General features: G+C 52.4%; 1 protein-coding gene across 4 annotated transcripts in view; it reads left to right on the top strand.

Moving 5' to 3' along the window:
* The window catches only part of ABCC12 (ATP binding cassette subfamily C member 12), a 59,792-nt gene extending 46,390 nt beyond the window's left edge, over positions 1–13,402 (top strand). For 3 of the 4 annotated variants that reach the window (XM_051833877.3, XM_089319351.1, XM_089319350.1), the window contains exons 23-29: positions 6,180–6,269; positions 7,892–8,081; positions 8,533–8,692; positions 9,804–9,882; positions 10,812–10,925; positions 12,408–12,572; positions 12,696–13,402. In XM_051833877.3, coding sequence (XP_051689837.3) covers positions 6,180–6,269; positions 7,892–8,081; positions 8,533–8,692; positions 9,804–9,882; positions 10,812–10,925; positions 12,408–12,572; positions 12,696–12,782 — 885 coding nt within the window. In that variant the 3' untranslated portion in view covers positions 12,783–13,402. Of the gene's footprint in view, positions 1–6,179; positions 6,270–7,891; positions 8,082–8,532; positions 8,693–9,803; positions 9,883–10,811; positions 10,926–12,407; positions 12,588–12,695 lie in introns of all 4 variants that reach the window. The other variant, XM_089319349.1, reaches the window with a different exon arrangement.
* Positions 13,403–14,191: the final 789 nt, after the last annotated feature.

The following is a 14,191-nucleotide window of genomic DNA, read 5'->3' as shown; positions in this document are numbered from 1 at the left end:
TGAACCCAGGCTGTCTGGGTCTGGTACTGGTTTGACTCTTGTTCCTGGACACATGCTTCCTACTTGTCTCTTTGGAAATGTCTCTAATGTGGTCGTTAGCCTCGGCTCCGTGGAGGTCCAGGAATCTGAGTGTGGCTTTTTCCTGACAGGCTCCGTTTGATGTGGGGTTCCTTTAAAGTCAGATCTCTCCTCCACTGAGGAAAACTCTCTCCTTTTTCAGTTCCATTTTGACAATTGCTTCTTTTTCTCTGTTTTCTCTTTCTGTGACACATATTGGTTGATTACTGGATTTTTTTTTGTATCAAGCTTCTATGTTTCTTTTATCTCAAAGTTTCCATTTTCTTTTGGTCTGTTTATTTTATTCTGGAAATTTTCCTAAACTTTGTCGTCCAATCATACCTTTGAATTTTAATTGATGAACATATAGTCATGTATTTAATTCCCTCAAGCTCTTTCTTATTGTCTCAATTTTTAGGTGAATCATTTGAAAATGTATAAAATGTATATAATATGTTTTTGAATCTTCTTGAGGATATTAACATTCATTAGAGTTGGGTTTAATTTCCCTTTTAAACTTTCTTCTTCCAACACACATCTATTTTTCACTGTGTCAGTGTTTCTTTCTGGTTATTCAGTTCTTGCCGTTTCTTGCCCTTGGTTTTGTTCATCTGCCCCTTGCTCCATTTGTTTTTAGGACTGGGAGGCTGGGTTGGGTTTTCAGGACTCCATCCACTGTTCCATACGCTGGGTCTCTGGGAAGCTTTCTAGCTATGGGTGGGTGGCTGGCATGCTTTCCCACAGGTCAGCGTCTCTTTGGGAAAGCAGCCATGGATCTGGCCTTCAGGCCTCCAAATGCTAGATTTAAAAATTTAAAGAAGAATTCTAAGAGACTGCTCTCAGAGTCATTTCTTCCTCGGAGAGTTAATTCAGTTTCTTTAGAGAAAATCATGAGAGTGAGTGTGTGTATGTGAGTGTGTGTGTGTGAGTGTGTGTGAGTGTGTGTGAGAGTGTGTGTGTGAGTGTGTGTGTGTGTGTGTGTCTGCATGTGGAGCTCCAGACAGGGAGAAAGGTGGGGTGCCTGGGGATAAAGTGTCCAGCTCTCTCTGGCCAGGAGAGAGGGGAGGGGGAGGGAAGTCCCACAGAGCAGTTGTCTGTGGACAGCGAGCACTCGGGCAGCCTCTCTGGGGCCCCTGAGTTCACACCTGGGGCCTCTGCTCGCTTGTGAAGCGCCTTAGCATGTTCTGCTTCCATTTTGTCAAAAGACTTTCATCCTTTCCATCTTTGCAGAAATTTGTCACTCACCTAATGCTATCCATTCCCAGTCCCCTTGCTGTTAATGTTCTATTCTTTGTTGAAATTTTCTTTGATCGGATTATTATTATTAAGATTTGTGTGTTTAGTTTTGAAAGAGTTATGGAGAGAGAGAGGGAGAGACAGAAAGAGAGGAGAGAGAGAGACAGGGAGTGAGAGAGAGAGAGAGAGAGAGAGGGAGCTTCTGTCTGCTGGTTCATTCCTTAAAAGGCTGCAACAATCAGGGCTGGGCCAGGCTGAAGTCAGGAGCGAAGTGGTTCATCAGGGTCTCCCACGTGGGTGCAGGAGTCCAAGCACTTGGGTCATCTGCTGCTTTCCCAAGCCGTTAGCAGGGAGCCGGATCAGAAGTGGAGCAGCTGGGATTCGACCCAGCAGCCGTATGGGTTGCCCTCATCGGAGGGCGGCGGTGTTATCTGCCGTGCCATAATGCAAGCCCTCATCTATTATTTTAAAGGCATTTGGAGAAGGCAGGGAGCAGCCCAACCATCTTCCCAGCCCTCTGTCTTAGGGGGACAGATGGATTTCCTGGGTTAGCCAGTTTCCCTCCTTGACGGATGTTTTCATTTGTTGTTGCCTGGTAAAATGTCAAACAGATGATGCTGAGCAGTCTTCTTTAACTGATCCAAGCAAAACAGTTTTCCCCAGCGGAGGTCAGGCTTTGGCGCGACGTCGTCAGCTGTCTGCCAGCTCCTTTTCCAACACTCGTGTGAGGGCGGACAACGTGCACACCGGGGATCTCGGGGGCGCCTCTCCTCCAGCTGGCCTTGGGGCTTTTTGAGCATCCCCTCCCCGCTCTGGGAAGAACACAGTCTCAGAATGACAGAGCTTCACGTGAGGAGAGAGGAGAGTCCCGAGACAGATGGGAAACTGGTGCGAAATCCCACGGAGCAGAAGGCGGATGGGTGCAGGGGAGAGGCAGCTAGCAGCGCGGGGCGGGGCGGGGGGGGGGGGCCCGCACGGCGCCAACTGCCCAGGCCATAGGGGGCGGATCTTAAAGCACACACCTGCCATTCTCCAGGGCAAGGTGCATCCATTCACTCACCAGGTGTCCGCTGAGCACCTGTTAGGGGCCAGGCGCTGTGCTGGTCGCTGTGGGTTCCCCCTAAATCACCTGCGCGGGATATTTCAAGTTCACTACCAGAATGGATTTATGATGTTCTCCTCTCAAAGGGGTGCAAGTGTTGGTGGTGAGGGACATGCTGAAGACCCTGACTTGGTCATTACGGGACATACACGTGAGCTGAAACAGCGCTGTAGGGGCAGGCATGTACCCAAAGTGGAGTACGTGGGTTCCAGCCCCGGCTCTGCTCTCCATCCCAGCTTCCTGCTACCTCCAACCCTGGGAGGCACCAGATGCTGCCTCAAGTAGTTGAGTCCCTGCTTCCCTGGTGGGAGACCTGGATTGAGTTCTAGGCCCCTGGCTTCAGCCTGGCTCAGCCTTGCCTGGTGTGGGCATTTGGGGAGGGAACCAGTAGACGATAGATCTGTTTATTTAAAAATTTTTTTATGTGTCTGCCCTGCAAATAAAATAAATTTTAAAAATTGTAAAGCAAAAGAAACATCCCTGTACCTGACAAATAGGTACAATCACTACATGTCCATTTTTTCTTTTCCTTTTTAAAAAATGTCTTTATTTATTTGAAAAACAGAGTTAGAGAGAGAGAGAGAGAGAGAGAGAGAGAGGTCTTCCACCTGCTGGTTCACTCCTCAAATGGCCACAATGACCAGGGCTGGGCCAGGCCAAACCCAGGAGCTAGGAGCTTTTACCAGGTTGCTCATGCGGGTGTAGGAACCCAAGGACCTGCCCAGGCGATCCAGGAGCTAGAACGGAAGTGGAGCAGCTGGGACTTGAACCGGCACCCACATGGGGTGCTGGCACTGTAGGCTTTCCCTGCTGCACGACAGCGCCGGCCCCTGTTTGGGGCCCTGGCGGGGCTTCCCTCTAGCGGGCAGCTGGGATGAGTCAGAGGGCGAGTACACAGGTGAGGAGGCCTCGGAGAGAGTGTGGGTGTCACAGAGGTGACAGAGTGGGCTACTGTGACTGTCGCGGGGAGCAGCGTGGCACCCAGCAGCCACAGGAGGGGACTTCCCGCTGAGACCTGAGGACAAAGCAGCAGGTGGAAGGGCCCGGGAGAGGCTCGGGGGTGCGCATGTGCTTGGAGTGGTGCACAAATCTGGGGGCTGTCGGGCTGTGTAAGCCGGGGGCAAGGGCACTGCCTGGGCTGCAAGGAGGGATCTTCCCACGGTGGCGCTGCAGATATCTTGGTGTCTGGGGGCCATCCCGGGCACCGTTGGAATGCTTAGCAGCCCCCTGCTTCTACCCGTGAGGTGCCAGCATTACTTCCCTCTCCCTCCACCCGCCCCGCCCCATGTTGTGATTGCCAGGACGTCTCCAGGCAGATTTTCCGTCCACTGCTTCAGTCCCCAAATGGTCACAATGGCCAGGGCTGGGCCAGGCCAAACCCAAGACCCAGGAGTTCATCCAGATCTCCCATGTGGGTGCAGGGGCCCAAGCACTTGGACCGTCTTCCCCTGCTTTCCCAGGCCATAGCAGGGAGCTGGATCAGAAGTGGAGCAGCCAGGACTCAAACCAGCGCCCACTGGGGTGCCGTGTTGCAGGTGGCAGCTTTTCCCACTGTGCCACAGCACTGGCTGCTTTTACCAGAGCTCTCACGTGGAGTCTGTCTGGGGTGGGGGGAGAGCGGGGGCACTTCTGACCTAAATGCCTGGGCTCCCAGCCTCCCTGAGTCACCCCATCTAAAGTCACCCCTGGCCTTTCCACACAGTGAAACAGACAAATTGTGCCCCGTTCTGGGGTGGCACGTGGTGCTTCCGTACCATCATCCTGGGTCATGGACATTGCCGTGTGCAGGGATCTTGTCTAGCCCCATCAACCCTGGGAAAGCAGCTCTTAGTAGACGGCGGATGGCCACTGCTCAGGAATCGGAGGGTACTGGTGGCAGGGGACTGGACCTTCTTCCAGCTCACCTTGTGGCGCAGGGAGGTAGTGTTGGTGCCCCCGCCCTTCCAGGAGCAGGCAGAGGTGCAGAGATCAGCCCACCAGGAGCAGGCGGCTCACGGATGGAAGGGAGTCTGTGGACGCAGTCAGCCCTCTGTCTCTGTAGGTTCTGCATGCACGGATTCAACCAAGTGCACATCAAAAACCATCACGAGGGATGTGTTTTGTACAGTCATTTTTTCTTGTCTTTATTCCCTCATCAATGGAATGTAACAGCAGTTATGTACATAGCATGTATGTTACACTAGGTGTTGTAAGTTGTCGAGGGCTGATTTAAAGTGTATGTGAGGATGTGCATAGGGCACAGGCAAGCCTTGCACCTATTTCTTTTTAAAGATTTGTTTATTTATTTGAAAAGCAGAGTTATAGAGAGAGAAGGAGAGACAGAGAGAAAGAGAGATCTTTTATCCGCTGATGTACTCCCCCAAACAGCGCAACAGCCAGGGCTGGGCCAGGCTGAAGCCAGGAGCCAGGAGCTTCTTCCAGGTGTCCCATGTGGGTGGCAGAGGCCCAAGCACTTGGGCTGTCCTCTGCTGTCCTTCCAGGCACTTTAGCAGGGAGCTGGATTGGAAGTGGAGCAGCCGGGACTTGAACCAGTGCCCATACGGGATGCAGGTGCTGCTGGCCCAGCTTTATCCCACTGAGCCACAGTGCTGGCCCTGTCCTGCACCTGTTTCAGGGGTCTTGAAACCATCCCCTATGGATACGGGGGGATGACTGCATATGCCCAGCTTCCTTGCCCTGGGGTGGGGACAGCTCTGAGGTCTGCTATAAGGCTCTCCCAGAGCTCCCCAGGGCACGGCATCCCAGTCGTCCACAGCAGTAGCTGCTCATGAACACACCTGTCTTGACTGCCTCCTCGTCCCTGCCTTTTCTCCCCACTCCCTACTGGTGCTTTGTTGGTCTACCACCTGTATGTATTTGCTGGGGCTGGAGTAGCAAATGTGCCACCAGCTTGGTGGCTCATAACCAGGGGAGTTCATTCTCTCATTACTTGGGGTGGGGTGGGGTGGCTGTCAGCACAGCCGTGTTCCGTCTGCAGGCTCCAGGGGCGACGGTTCGACGGTTCCCACTCTGCCTGCTTCAGGTGGCTGCCGTATTCCTTGGCTCGTGGCTGTGTCACTACAGCCTCTGGCTCCGCCTTCACAGCCCCTTCTCTCTTCGTTGTGTCTCCTCTGTATCTTATTTGGACACCCATCCCGGGACCTAGTTGCCCACCCTGATAATCTAGAGTGATCTCAGGAGCCTTACTTCCTCCTGCAAAGACCTCTTTTCCAAATGAGGTGAACTTTACAGGTTTCAGGGATTTGCAAATGAACAAAGGTTTGGGGACGGGCCGCACCGCTGGGCCTGATCTCACATGGCTGCATCCAGGTCTCCAGGGGGAGGTGGCTTCTGGGGCTGGTCTCGCCTAAAGGGGTCACCACAGCAAGCCTTGATCTTCTCGTGTCTACAGCAAACAGATAGGGTTGATGGTCTGGGGGGGTGGGTCTGAGTTTCCAGGTGCTTCTGGGCTGCAGGTTGGGTGGAGTGGGGAGGGTACAAGTAGCAGCAAGGGACAGAATCTCATCTCTGGACAGAAGCGTGTGTGCCTCCCACTGTGTGCAGGCCCAGGGGAAAAGGTAGTCACCATTTGTTTCTCAACACAGAGCAGGTGTTTAAAGGCAAATGCACGCGTAGGAATGGCTTCTGCCAGCAGGTGTCTGGGAATGCAGGCCTCCTTTCTGTGTGGTGCCCAGTGAGGCAGGGGAGGGTTGGGTCTCAAGGGCTGTCCCCAGAGAGGCAGAGGCAGCTCAGCAGAACTGAGGGAGGAAAGGACTCTGACTGACGGATGGTTCCTTCCCGACAGCTCAGCGGGCTGCTGCAAGTGTGTGTGCGCACGGGAACCGAGACCCAAGCCAAATTCACCTCTGTGGAGCTGCTAAGGGAATACATCTCGGTAAGAAATGACTGCATGAGCACCAGGGGACATGGGGACTCTGGCAGCTCTTAGACAAATATTTGATCTCTTTGGATGTAAAAAAAAGATCTCTAAAAAACCCAGAATCCTACTGGTCACCCCCTCTTCTTGAAACCTGTGTACACAATACAGTCCAAGCCCTTGATGTTGGATGTTAGTTTTTTTCTTTACAAAATTCCTTAAGGGTTGTTTCTACATCAGGAAAGACAGTTGAGCGGCTTGCTTTGGTTTCTAAAAATTAGTATTTGATTGGCTGAGGTTGTCAATTGAAAGAAAAAGGAACACAATGTATCTCTTCTTTAGAAACTTTTATATTCAACGTGCAAATCCCGCTATTGTCTGAAAAGAAGTCCAGCCAATTCCAGCAGTCACTTCTAAGGACCATTGAATAGTGTTTGGCCCCATTTACAAACTTAATTAAACCCTCTAAAGCATTTTAAACTGCATTTTAAAATTTAATACCTTCAATTTCCTTTTTAAGTACCTCCGTGATCTGATTTCACAAATCTTCGGGTGTTTGTATAAATCTAATAAATTAAACTTATAAATCTAGAGAGCTTTAAGTTCTCCTGACAGTCCAATGCCCTATACGAACAATACATTTTGAGCTTTAAGGTCATGTTTAGATCAATTATTCAATTACACATTTTACACAAGAACCACAATCCCAAATTTTATTAGTATGAGGAAATGCTTGAAACTAAACATGTCATCATTGTGGTTTTACTTCTCCTAACTTTGTATTCTCAATTCTAAATCTTCTAGGAGTTAAAAACTCTGAGAACGCAGCTTTTCTTCCCCAGCTAATTGAGGTTGCTGATCCGCCAGAGACTAGGCTGATCAGGGGGGTCGCACGAGATCCCTTTATTTGGTGGTTAATGGGAACTTCATAGCTGGAGAGGTGGGGTTGGTCTTATGACAAAGCCAAGCTGCTGCTCGCCTTAATCAGACTTTGCATTGCTTCGACTCTTAGGAAATTAAATTGCCTTCTCCAGGCCACTCTAGAGAGACCTCTGAGCTGGACACCCTCCATTCTTGTCCTCTCCCTACCTCTAGCACCCTGACTCTTGCTGTTCAGATGATGGCTGGTCCAATTCTGCAAATCTCAAGGCTTGGTCTGAGATTTCCAAGTCGCACAGCTAACACGTGCCCAGGCCCACACAGCCCTGCGGGAGCTCTTACTTAGTCCTGGGAAGCATCTGTATTTGTGTTCACCAAACTCCAGTCACAGGGCTTTTCTTTCTAGTCCTTAAATGGCCCAAGCTCCTCCAGGCCTCAGGGCCTTTGCACCAGCTCTGCCTGCTGCCTGCAAGGCTGTGGACTTGGGTCATCTGGTGGCAGCATCCCCTTGGCTTCTCTGGTCTCAGCTCCAATGTCACATACCTTCTCTGACCCTCAACAGGACTCTTATTGTCTTCATTTCATATATACCTTTTTCCTGTTTAAGATATGTAACATCTGCACTAGAATTAGGATGTCCCCTGGATACAGGGTCCCTACTAGTTCACCTCTGCGAGTCCCAGTCCCTAGAATTATGAGAGTGAGTGAACTAAATGCATGGAAAAATGAATGGCGATTAAGGGTCACATTCTGCTTTTCAGACCTGCGTTCCTGAGCGCACTCATCCCCTCAAAGTAGGGCCCTGTCCCAAGGACTGGCCCAGCCGTGGGGAGATAACCTTCAAAGACTACCAGATGCGGTACAGAGACAACACGCCCCTGGTCCTCAGTGGGCTGAACTTGAACATTGAGAGCGGGCAGACGGTCGGCATTGTCGGGAGGACGGGCTCTGGTGAGGACCAGCGCTGCTCCTGTTTCTTTAGGTTGTTTCCTTGGCATTGTCCCAGCGCATGCTGCCTAAGCCACACAGGGCAGGGCATGTGGTGGCTGTGTGCAGGGCTGGCCTGCCATCTTGCCTCAGATCTCTTCACTGTAAATTAGGATTTCAGGTTGAATGGGTGTGGAGAGTTGGAAGCAAACGCACAGCTGTTCTTGAATTAATTAGATGATGACCATTCTAGTGAGATGAGACTCTCAGGAATGGGTCGCAAGCTAACAGTCCATGCAAGCACAGGACAGCACAGGATGGGCAGATTAACTGTGTTAGGGCAAGCCGGGGGCACCCTCAGTGTGAGGAATCCCTACTTGCTCAGAGCCTTACAAACTCCCGCAATGAAACAGCTGAGTGTGATGGAAGTAGGAATGGATGTCTGCCTTCTTACCTTTGCCTCTGTGGTTCCCAGGGAAGTCGTCACTAGGAATGGCGCTGTTTCGCCTGGTGGAGCCCGCGGGGGGCACCATCTTCATTGACGGAGTGGACATCTGCACCGTGGGCTTGGAGGACCTCAGAACCAAGCTGACTGCGATCCCCCAGGATCCTGTCCTGTTTGTAGGTACAGTAAGGTAGCTGCTTTTGATCATTGTGCATTTCCTATTTTCGGAAAGTGAGATCAGACCGGCCAGGACCTTTGCAAAGTCCTCACGGCATGGCCAGCCCCGGGCTGGCCTAGCTCAGGGAAGCAGAGTCTGGAGGGGCTCCTGGGCACTGTGGTGCCTGGTGCTAGGGAAAGCCTTGAGAGGAGCTGGGGACCAGGGTCTTGGGCCTTACTGCTACTGCATAAACTACATCATTAATCAGCAAGATGCTTCTACCCACAGGGTAAGCAGTTCTGCTGACAGGTCCTAGACAGCCCTATTTTATGCATGCATCCCAGCATCCCTTCAGGTTTAGCAATGGCACTCTCTAAAGTGCCCCTCTTTGCACGCTAGAATAAGTGGCTACCCTCCATGTGTAGCCATCCCTTGGGAAGTGCACTAATTCGTTCCTACTAAGAGCAAGCAGAAGCTGTTCAACTGCAAAAACAGCAGGGCTGCAGCTTCTGTGGCGCTCAGGATCTGATGTCAAGGCACCGGGAAAGGGGCAAAGCACAGTTTCTCTATTAGCCCTGTGCAGCGGCCAGCCCCCCGGGGAGAGGGACATGGCTCCCCTTGAGCACCAGTTGGAGGAGGGGAGCTGCATTTCCTGTATGCAGAGCTGGCCCTCCGATAGATGCATGCCGAGTCTCACTTCATGCATGCCGAGAGGCACTGGGTCCTTGTCCTCCGTCCTCCATGGGGCCCTGCGAGCTGCAGAAGGCCCTCTGGCCTCTGCAGGTTGAGTGAACAGAATGGAGTGGCCAGAGGAGTGCTCTCTCTCTCACCCTCCCTCTGCCTAGAGTTTGTTTAGGGTCAACCCACCCCGCTGCACAGCACAGCGCACTGCAGAGAACAAAGTGTGTCCTGCTGGGTGCCACCTCTGCGCAGAGGCCCACGGTTCTGTGACCTTCTCCATGCTCTCTGCTCCATCACGGAGCTGCAAGTCCCTGGTCTCATGGCCTGAGGTCAGGGTCTTACGGACCATGGTCCTGGGTCCAGCTGTGGACTCATCATCTTCCATTGTCTCCCATGTGCTACAGAAGCGCCCCCGTCCTCGCGTCCATCAGAAATCCAGCTCCCATCCTTTCCTCCATTGCAGGTATAACTTGGACCCCTTTGGAAGTCATGCCGACGAGATGCTCTGGCAGGTTCTAGAGAGAACATTCATGAGAGACACAGTAGGTCTCCGGAGGGGGGGGGGGTTGTTCAGGAGACATCTTCCGGCACCAGTGCCCCAGACACCTGCCCTGGGTTTACCGTGACGGGCAGCGGGGCCAGCACTTGGGAGCCCTGGGAGTTGGTAGGAGGCAGTCCTTACTGACTCTTAATAAAAGCCACACTGGGCACCACTTCCAGGGCTCTGCAATAAACCCTAATGAGCTCTTGCATGAGTGGTGTCACTCAGACATCCTCTGAGGATGGCATCCTTACTGTTAGGTTTAGAGAGGCAGAAATTATGGTTCGGGGAAGTCGACTTGACCCCTCGTTTTACAGCAGGTGGAGTGCCATACTACTCTGCCAATGACCTCTTTCGGGTATCAGAACCCAGAAACCCCAGGAAAATGAGTGGGTGGCGTGTTCCAGGAATGTCTGGGAGGGCCCTGTCTGGTAGGAGCTACAGCCCTGGGGGGCAGGGAGGGTAGTGGTCAGCAGGCGAACAGGACCCCCCACACAGCCTGCAGCGTGAGTGTCCCCCATAGCGGCTCTCACTTGCTCCTCTGGCTGCATCAGAGCCTGTCTTACCCTTCCCCTTCCTTGATGACCAGAAAGCTCTTGCGTCCCGTCTCTATTTTGTCATGGAGATAGCGACCCTGGTGCCATTTCCGCTTGTCTGTGTGTTCCCCGCAGCCCTGAGTTGTCCTCCGCTGTGAGCTGTCCGCAGGTTCCATGAGTCATACTGTGATTTTAAATTATTAATGTCCGCCTCCTCCCCAGCCCTTCCGCGGTGCCTGTTTGCAATATTGAAATGATTGTTGTTTTGCACCTTCTTCTCCGCGGTAAAATAAAGCAAGCTGATGAATGCGCGAGAAGGGGGCAATCAATAGAGACGACGCAGGAGCATTTTATAGATCATCAGCATAAATGTGGCACTTTCTGTGTTTTACAGATAATGAAACTCCCGGAAAAATTACAGGCAGAAGTCACAGAAAATGGGGAAAACTTCTCAGTAGGGGAACGCCAGCTGCTTTGTATGGCCCGAGCGCTTCTCCGTAATTCAAAAGTAAGGACACAGCACAGAAAATGGATTGGTCAAATTGTGGATATTTCCTGCAGCGCCACTCCATCCAGGAGCTGGAGCCACATGTTTGGTTTTCAGCAGAGAGAGAGCAATTGAACCATTTAAAAAAAACAATCATTTTGTTTCTGAAGACAAATGATGAGAGGTAAAAATGGAGAAATCACCGTAATTTCGGGCCACGGCTCCTGGCTCTCCCGAGGTTCTGCCTGGGAGGTCTGGTTTGGTATTCTCTCTGCTCGTCTATGTGGGACGTCTTTGGAAACCTCGCCTCTCAAGCATTCCCACTTGGTTGCTGAACAACTCCGAGTCCTCATGAACAGTACCCAGGACACTTAAGAAGGCCAGCAGAAGGTTCTTCTGTGAGAACTGCAAGACTGAGACCCAACTTCTCCTAGCCTCCCCTGCTTTCTGGTTTCCAGCGGGGGGCCATGGCTATTGCGTTAGAAATCCTGTTCTCAGAGTCCCCAGCAAAGACATAACCCATTGTGTGTGTCGTCTAGACACGCTAATGGCAGGGGCAAGGGAGCCAGGGGCTGCCTGGGTGCCCACTGTGACCCCACTCCCTGCAGAGGGGTTGTGAGTCTTTGCATCTCGTGCTCACGATGAGGCACGGTCTCCTTTTACCTGCGAGGGATCCGTGAGCCCAGAGGAGTTCAGTGGCTAGCTCAAGGTCAGGCAGAATTAGGGGCCGAGGTCAAACCCCATGATCTGTCAAATCAAATTGGCTGCTGTGGCAGGTGGACTAGACCCCTCTTCCCCCCAGAAAGTGGTCCACGCCTGGGTACACGGAAACTTACACAGCGGAAGGGACTTGACTGACCTGATGAAGTCCAGGGTCTTGAGATGGGGCCTCGCGCAGTCCCAGGAGTCTTCCTAAGAAGGGAGCAGGAGAGTTGGGGGGAGAAGGAGATGTGATGACATCAGGAAGAGGCCATGGGCCAAGGAACACAGGAGGCCACAGAGGCCACAGAAGGCCAGGAAAAAGTTTATTCCCTGGGAGCCCAGAGGAGTGCAGCACCGACAATGCCTTGGTTCCAGGACTTCTGAATCCTGGCACTGTGAGATGATAAACCCATTTTAAACCTCTAAGCTTGTGGTAACACCTTAGAGCAGCAATAGGAAACAAACATCGGTGCTGTTTTTTTCTAACTGGACACTGGCTCGTGCTAGCGCAGTACATACTGTGCACTGCTTCCTCCAACCGGTTTGGAAGGCTGGAATAAGCCACTTACAAGAGAAGCAAGGAATATACAGCCTTGCTGCTTCCTCCAACACGTCCCTTGGAGGCAGATGAAGGTGATGCGATGGGACTTTTATCACATGGCTCGAGCCTTAGCTCGTTCCTTTTCAGCTTTTCTCTCTCTCTCTCTCTCTCTCTGTTTTAAAGTAGAGCTGAGGCCATTCATTTGCCTCTCAGTACAGCCTTGGCTCAACATGACGTGTGCTGTGTTCCTTCCCCGGCAGATCATTCTGCTGGATGAAGCCACTGCGTCCATGGACTCCAAGACGGACACCCTGGTCCAGAGCACCATCAAGGACGCCTTCAAAGGCTGCACCGTGCTGACCATCGCCCACCGCCTGAACACCGTCCTCAACTGCGACCAAGTCCTGGTCATGGAAAATGGGAAGGTGCCGGAGGCTGGCGCTGGCTTCACCTCTCAGTGGTTGGGGCTTTATGGAGGTGTGGGAGTGGGGAGGAGGGGGGGGGGCGCTGTTTTCTGGGAATTTCACATCTTCTTCTCTGGCTCTCAGGTGATTGAGTTTGACAAGCCCGAAGTCCTTGCTGAGAAGCCAGATTCTGCCTTTGCAATGTTGCTAGCAGCAGAAGTCCAACTGTAGACATCCTGGCAGCCCCACTGAGAGGAGGAGGAGGAGGCTGTGTGAGATGAGCAGGCTGAGTGCTGCAGGAGCAGAGGCCATCACCTCAGCAGGCCGCATCTCCCACCATGGGGTACAGGCTGAGCAGGGCCCACAGTGCTGTCCCCTGCCTTGCCCAGTCCGTGCCACCTCCCCTCCCTTGGTAGGCTTGGGCTGGTTCTGGGTGGTGAAAAGAGGAGCATGAAGCTAGCGGATTAAAAAAAAAACAAACTGGCCCTCACCTCCCAGCACCCCAAGGGTCCCTCATGTGTCCCCAGCCAGTACCACCCCAGTTCCCAAGAATGGAAACACTGTGACTTTCCACTGAGAGCCGGTCAGAGAAAACGGAACTGGAAAAATGCCCAAGGATGGAGCCTGCAAGGATGCCCTGGCCTCGCTCCCCGACGGGAGAAGAGCAGAATTCTGTTTAACTCCTGCAAACTTCTGTCTTGACTCCGTGACAGGCAGTAACCACCAGATCCGCAGCCTGAAAGATTGATTACAGTGTTGGGCGAAAAAATGTTTTTCTAAAAAAAAATCATCTTGTATGTTTCAATTGGTGTGTTAGGATAACCAGGAAAACAAAATGCTGGAGTTGCTCTATAAATGACATTTTTATATTGTCTTTATCGGTCATTAAAATGCAATAGGAAATTAAACTACCCTGAAATGTTGCCCTGCAATTTTGTTACTGAAGATGTTGCAATTTCTGGACCATTTCTGCTTGCAGACCCCTGGCGCCACCTCCCCCGCCTCTGCAGCAGAGTCTGGGGATGCTTCCCTTATAGGAAGCTTTCCTTCCCACCCCCACGGTTTGCTGTGATGGATGCAGAGGCTCTGGGAGTGAGTGCCGCTAATATGCAGTGAGATTTCAGAAGGAAAACAAACAGCAAGCCCAGTGGGCTCCTGCAGCAGGGTTTGCCCAGGGCACCGTGGAAGTCCTGGTCTGGTCTCCCACCTTGGGATGGGAAGCCCTGGATGTCTCCTGGTCCCTGCACTTACCCGCCCCCCCAGCCCCCAAGCTCAGGGGTCATCACAGTGCAGGGCAGTGCGGTCAGCAAAGCTTCCATTCAGGTACCTTCCTCTATCCAGCCACATGTGAGGGAGCATATGAATGCCTAAGAACTACACTTGTGGCATGCGCAAGGGGCAGCGCCTGCTGAATTCAACCTCACGCAGCCGTGGAGACCGGCAGGCTCCCTTCGCAGATGCAACTGCGTTAAAGGCTTCATTGGAGAGGCTGAGATGTCCTGCAGAGAAGGCACAAGCCAGCATCTCAGAGGCTTGGGCTTGTGGGATTTGCCTCCAACCAACCATGGTCCAGCTCTCCTCCAGCCAGGTCCAGGGCAGGGAAGGGCACGAGGGAGGGGGCTCCTTCCAACGGAGGATCC

Source organism: Oryctolagus cuniculus, chromosome 18 (genome assembly GCF_051225735.1).
Source record: "Oryctolagus cuniculus isolate XC-2025 breed Fujian yellow rabbit chromosome 18, ASM5122573v1, whole genome shotgun sequence".
NCBI lineage: Eukaryota > Metazoa > Chordata > Mammalia > Lagomorpha > Leporidae > Oryctolagus > Oryctolagus cuniculus.
The sequence above is the reverse complement of the archived record's forward strand: the minus strand, read 5'-3'. Positions and strand labels throughout refer to the sequence as shown.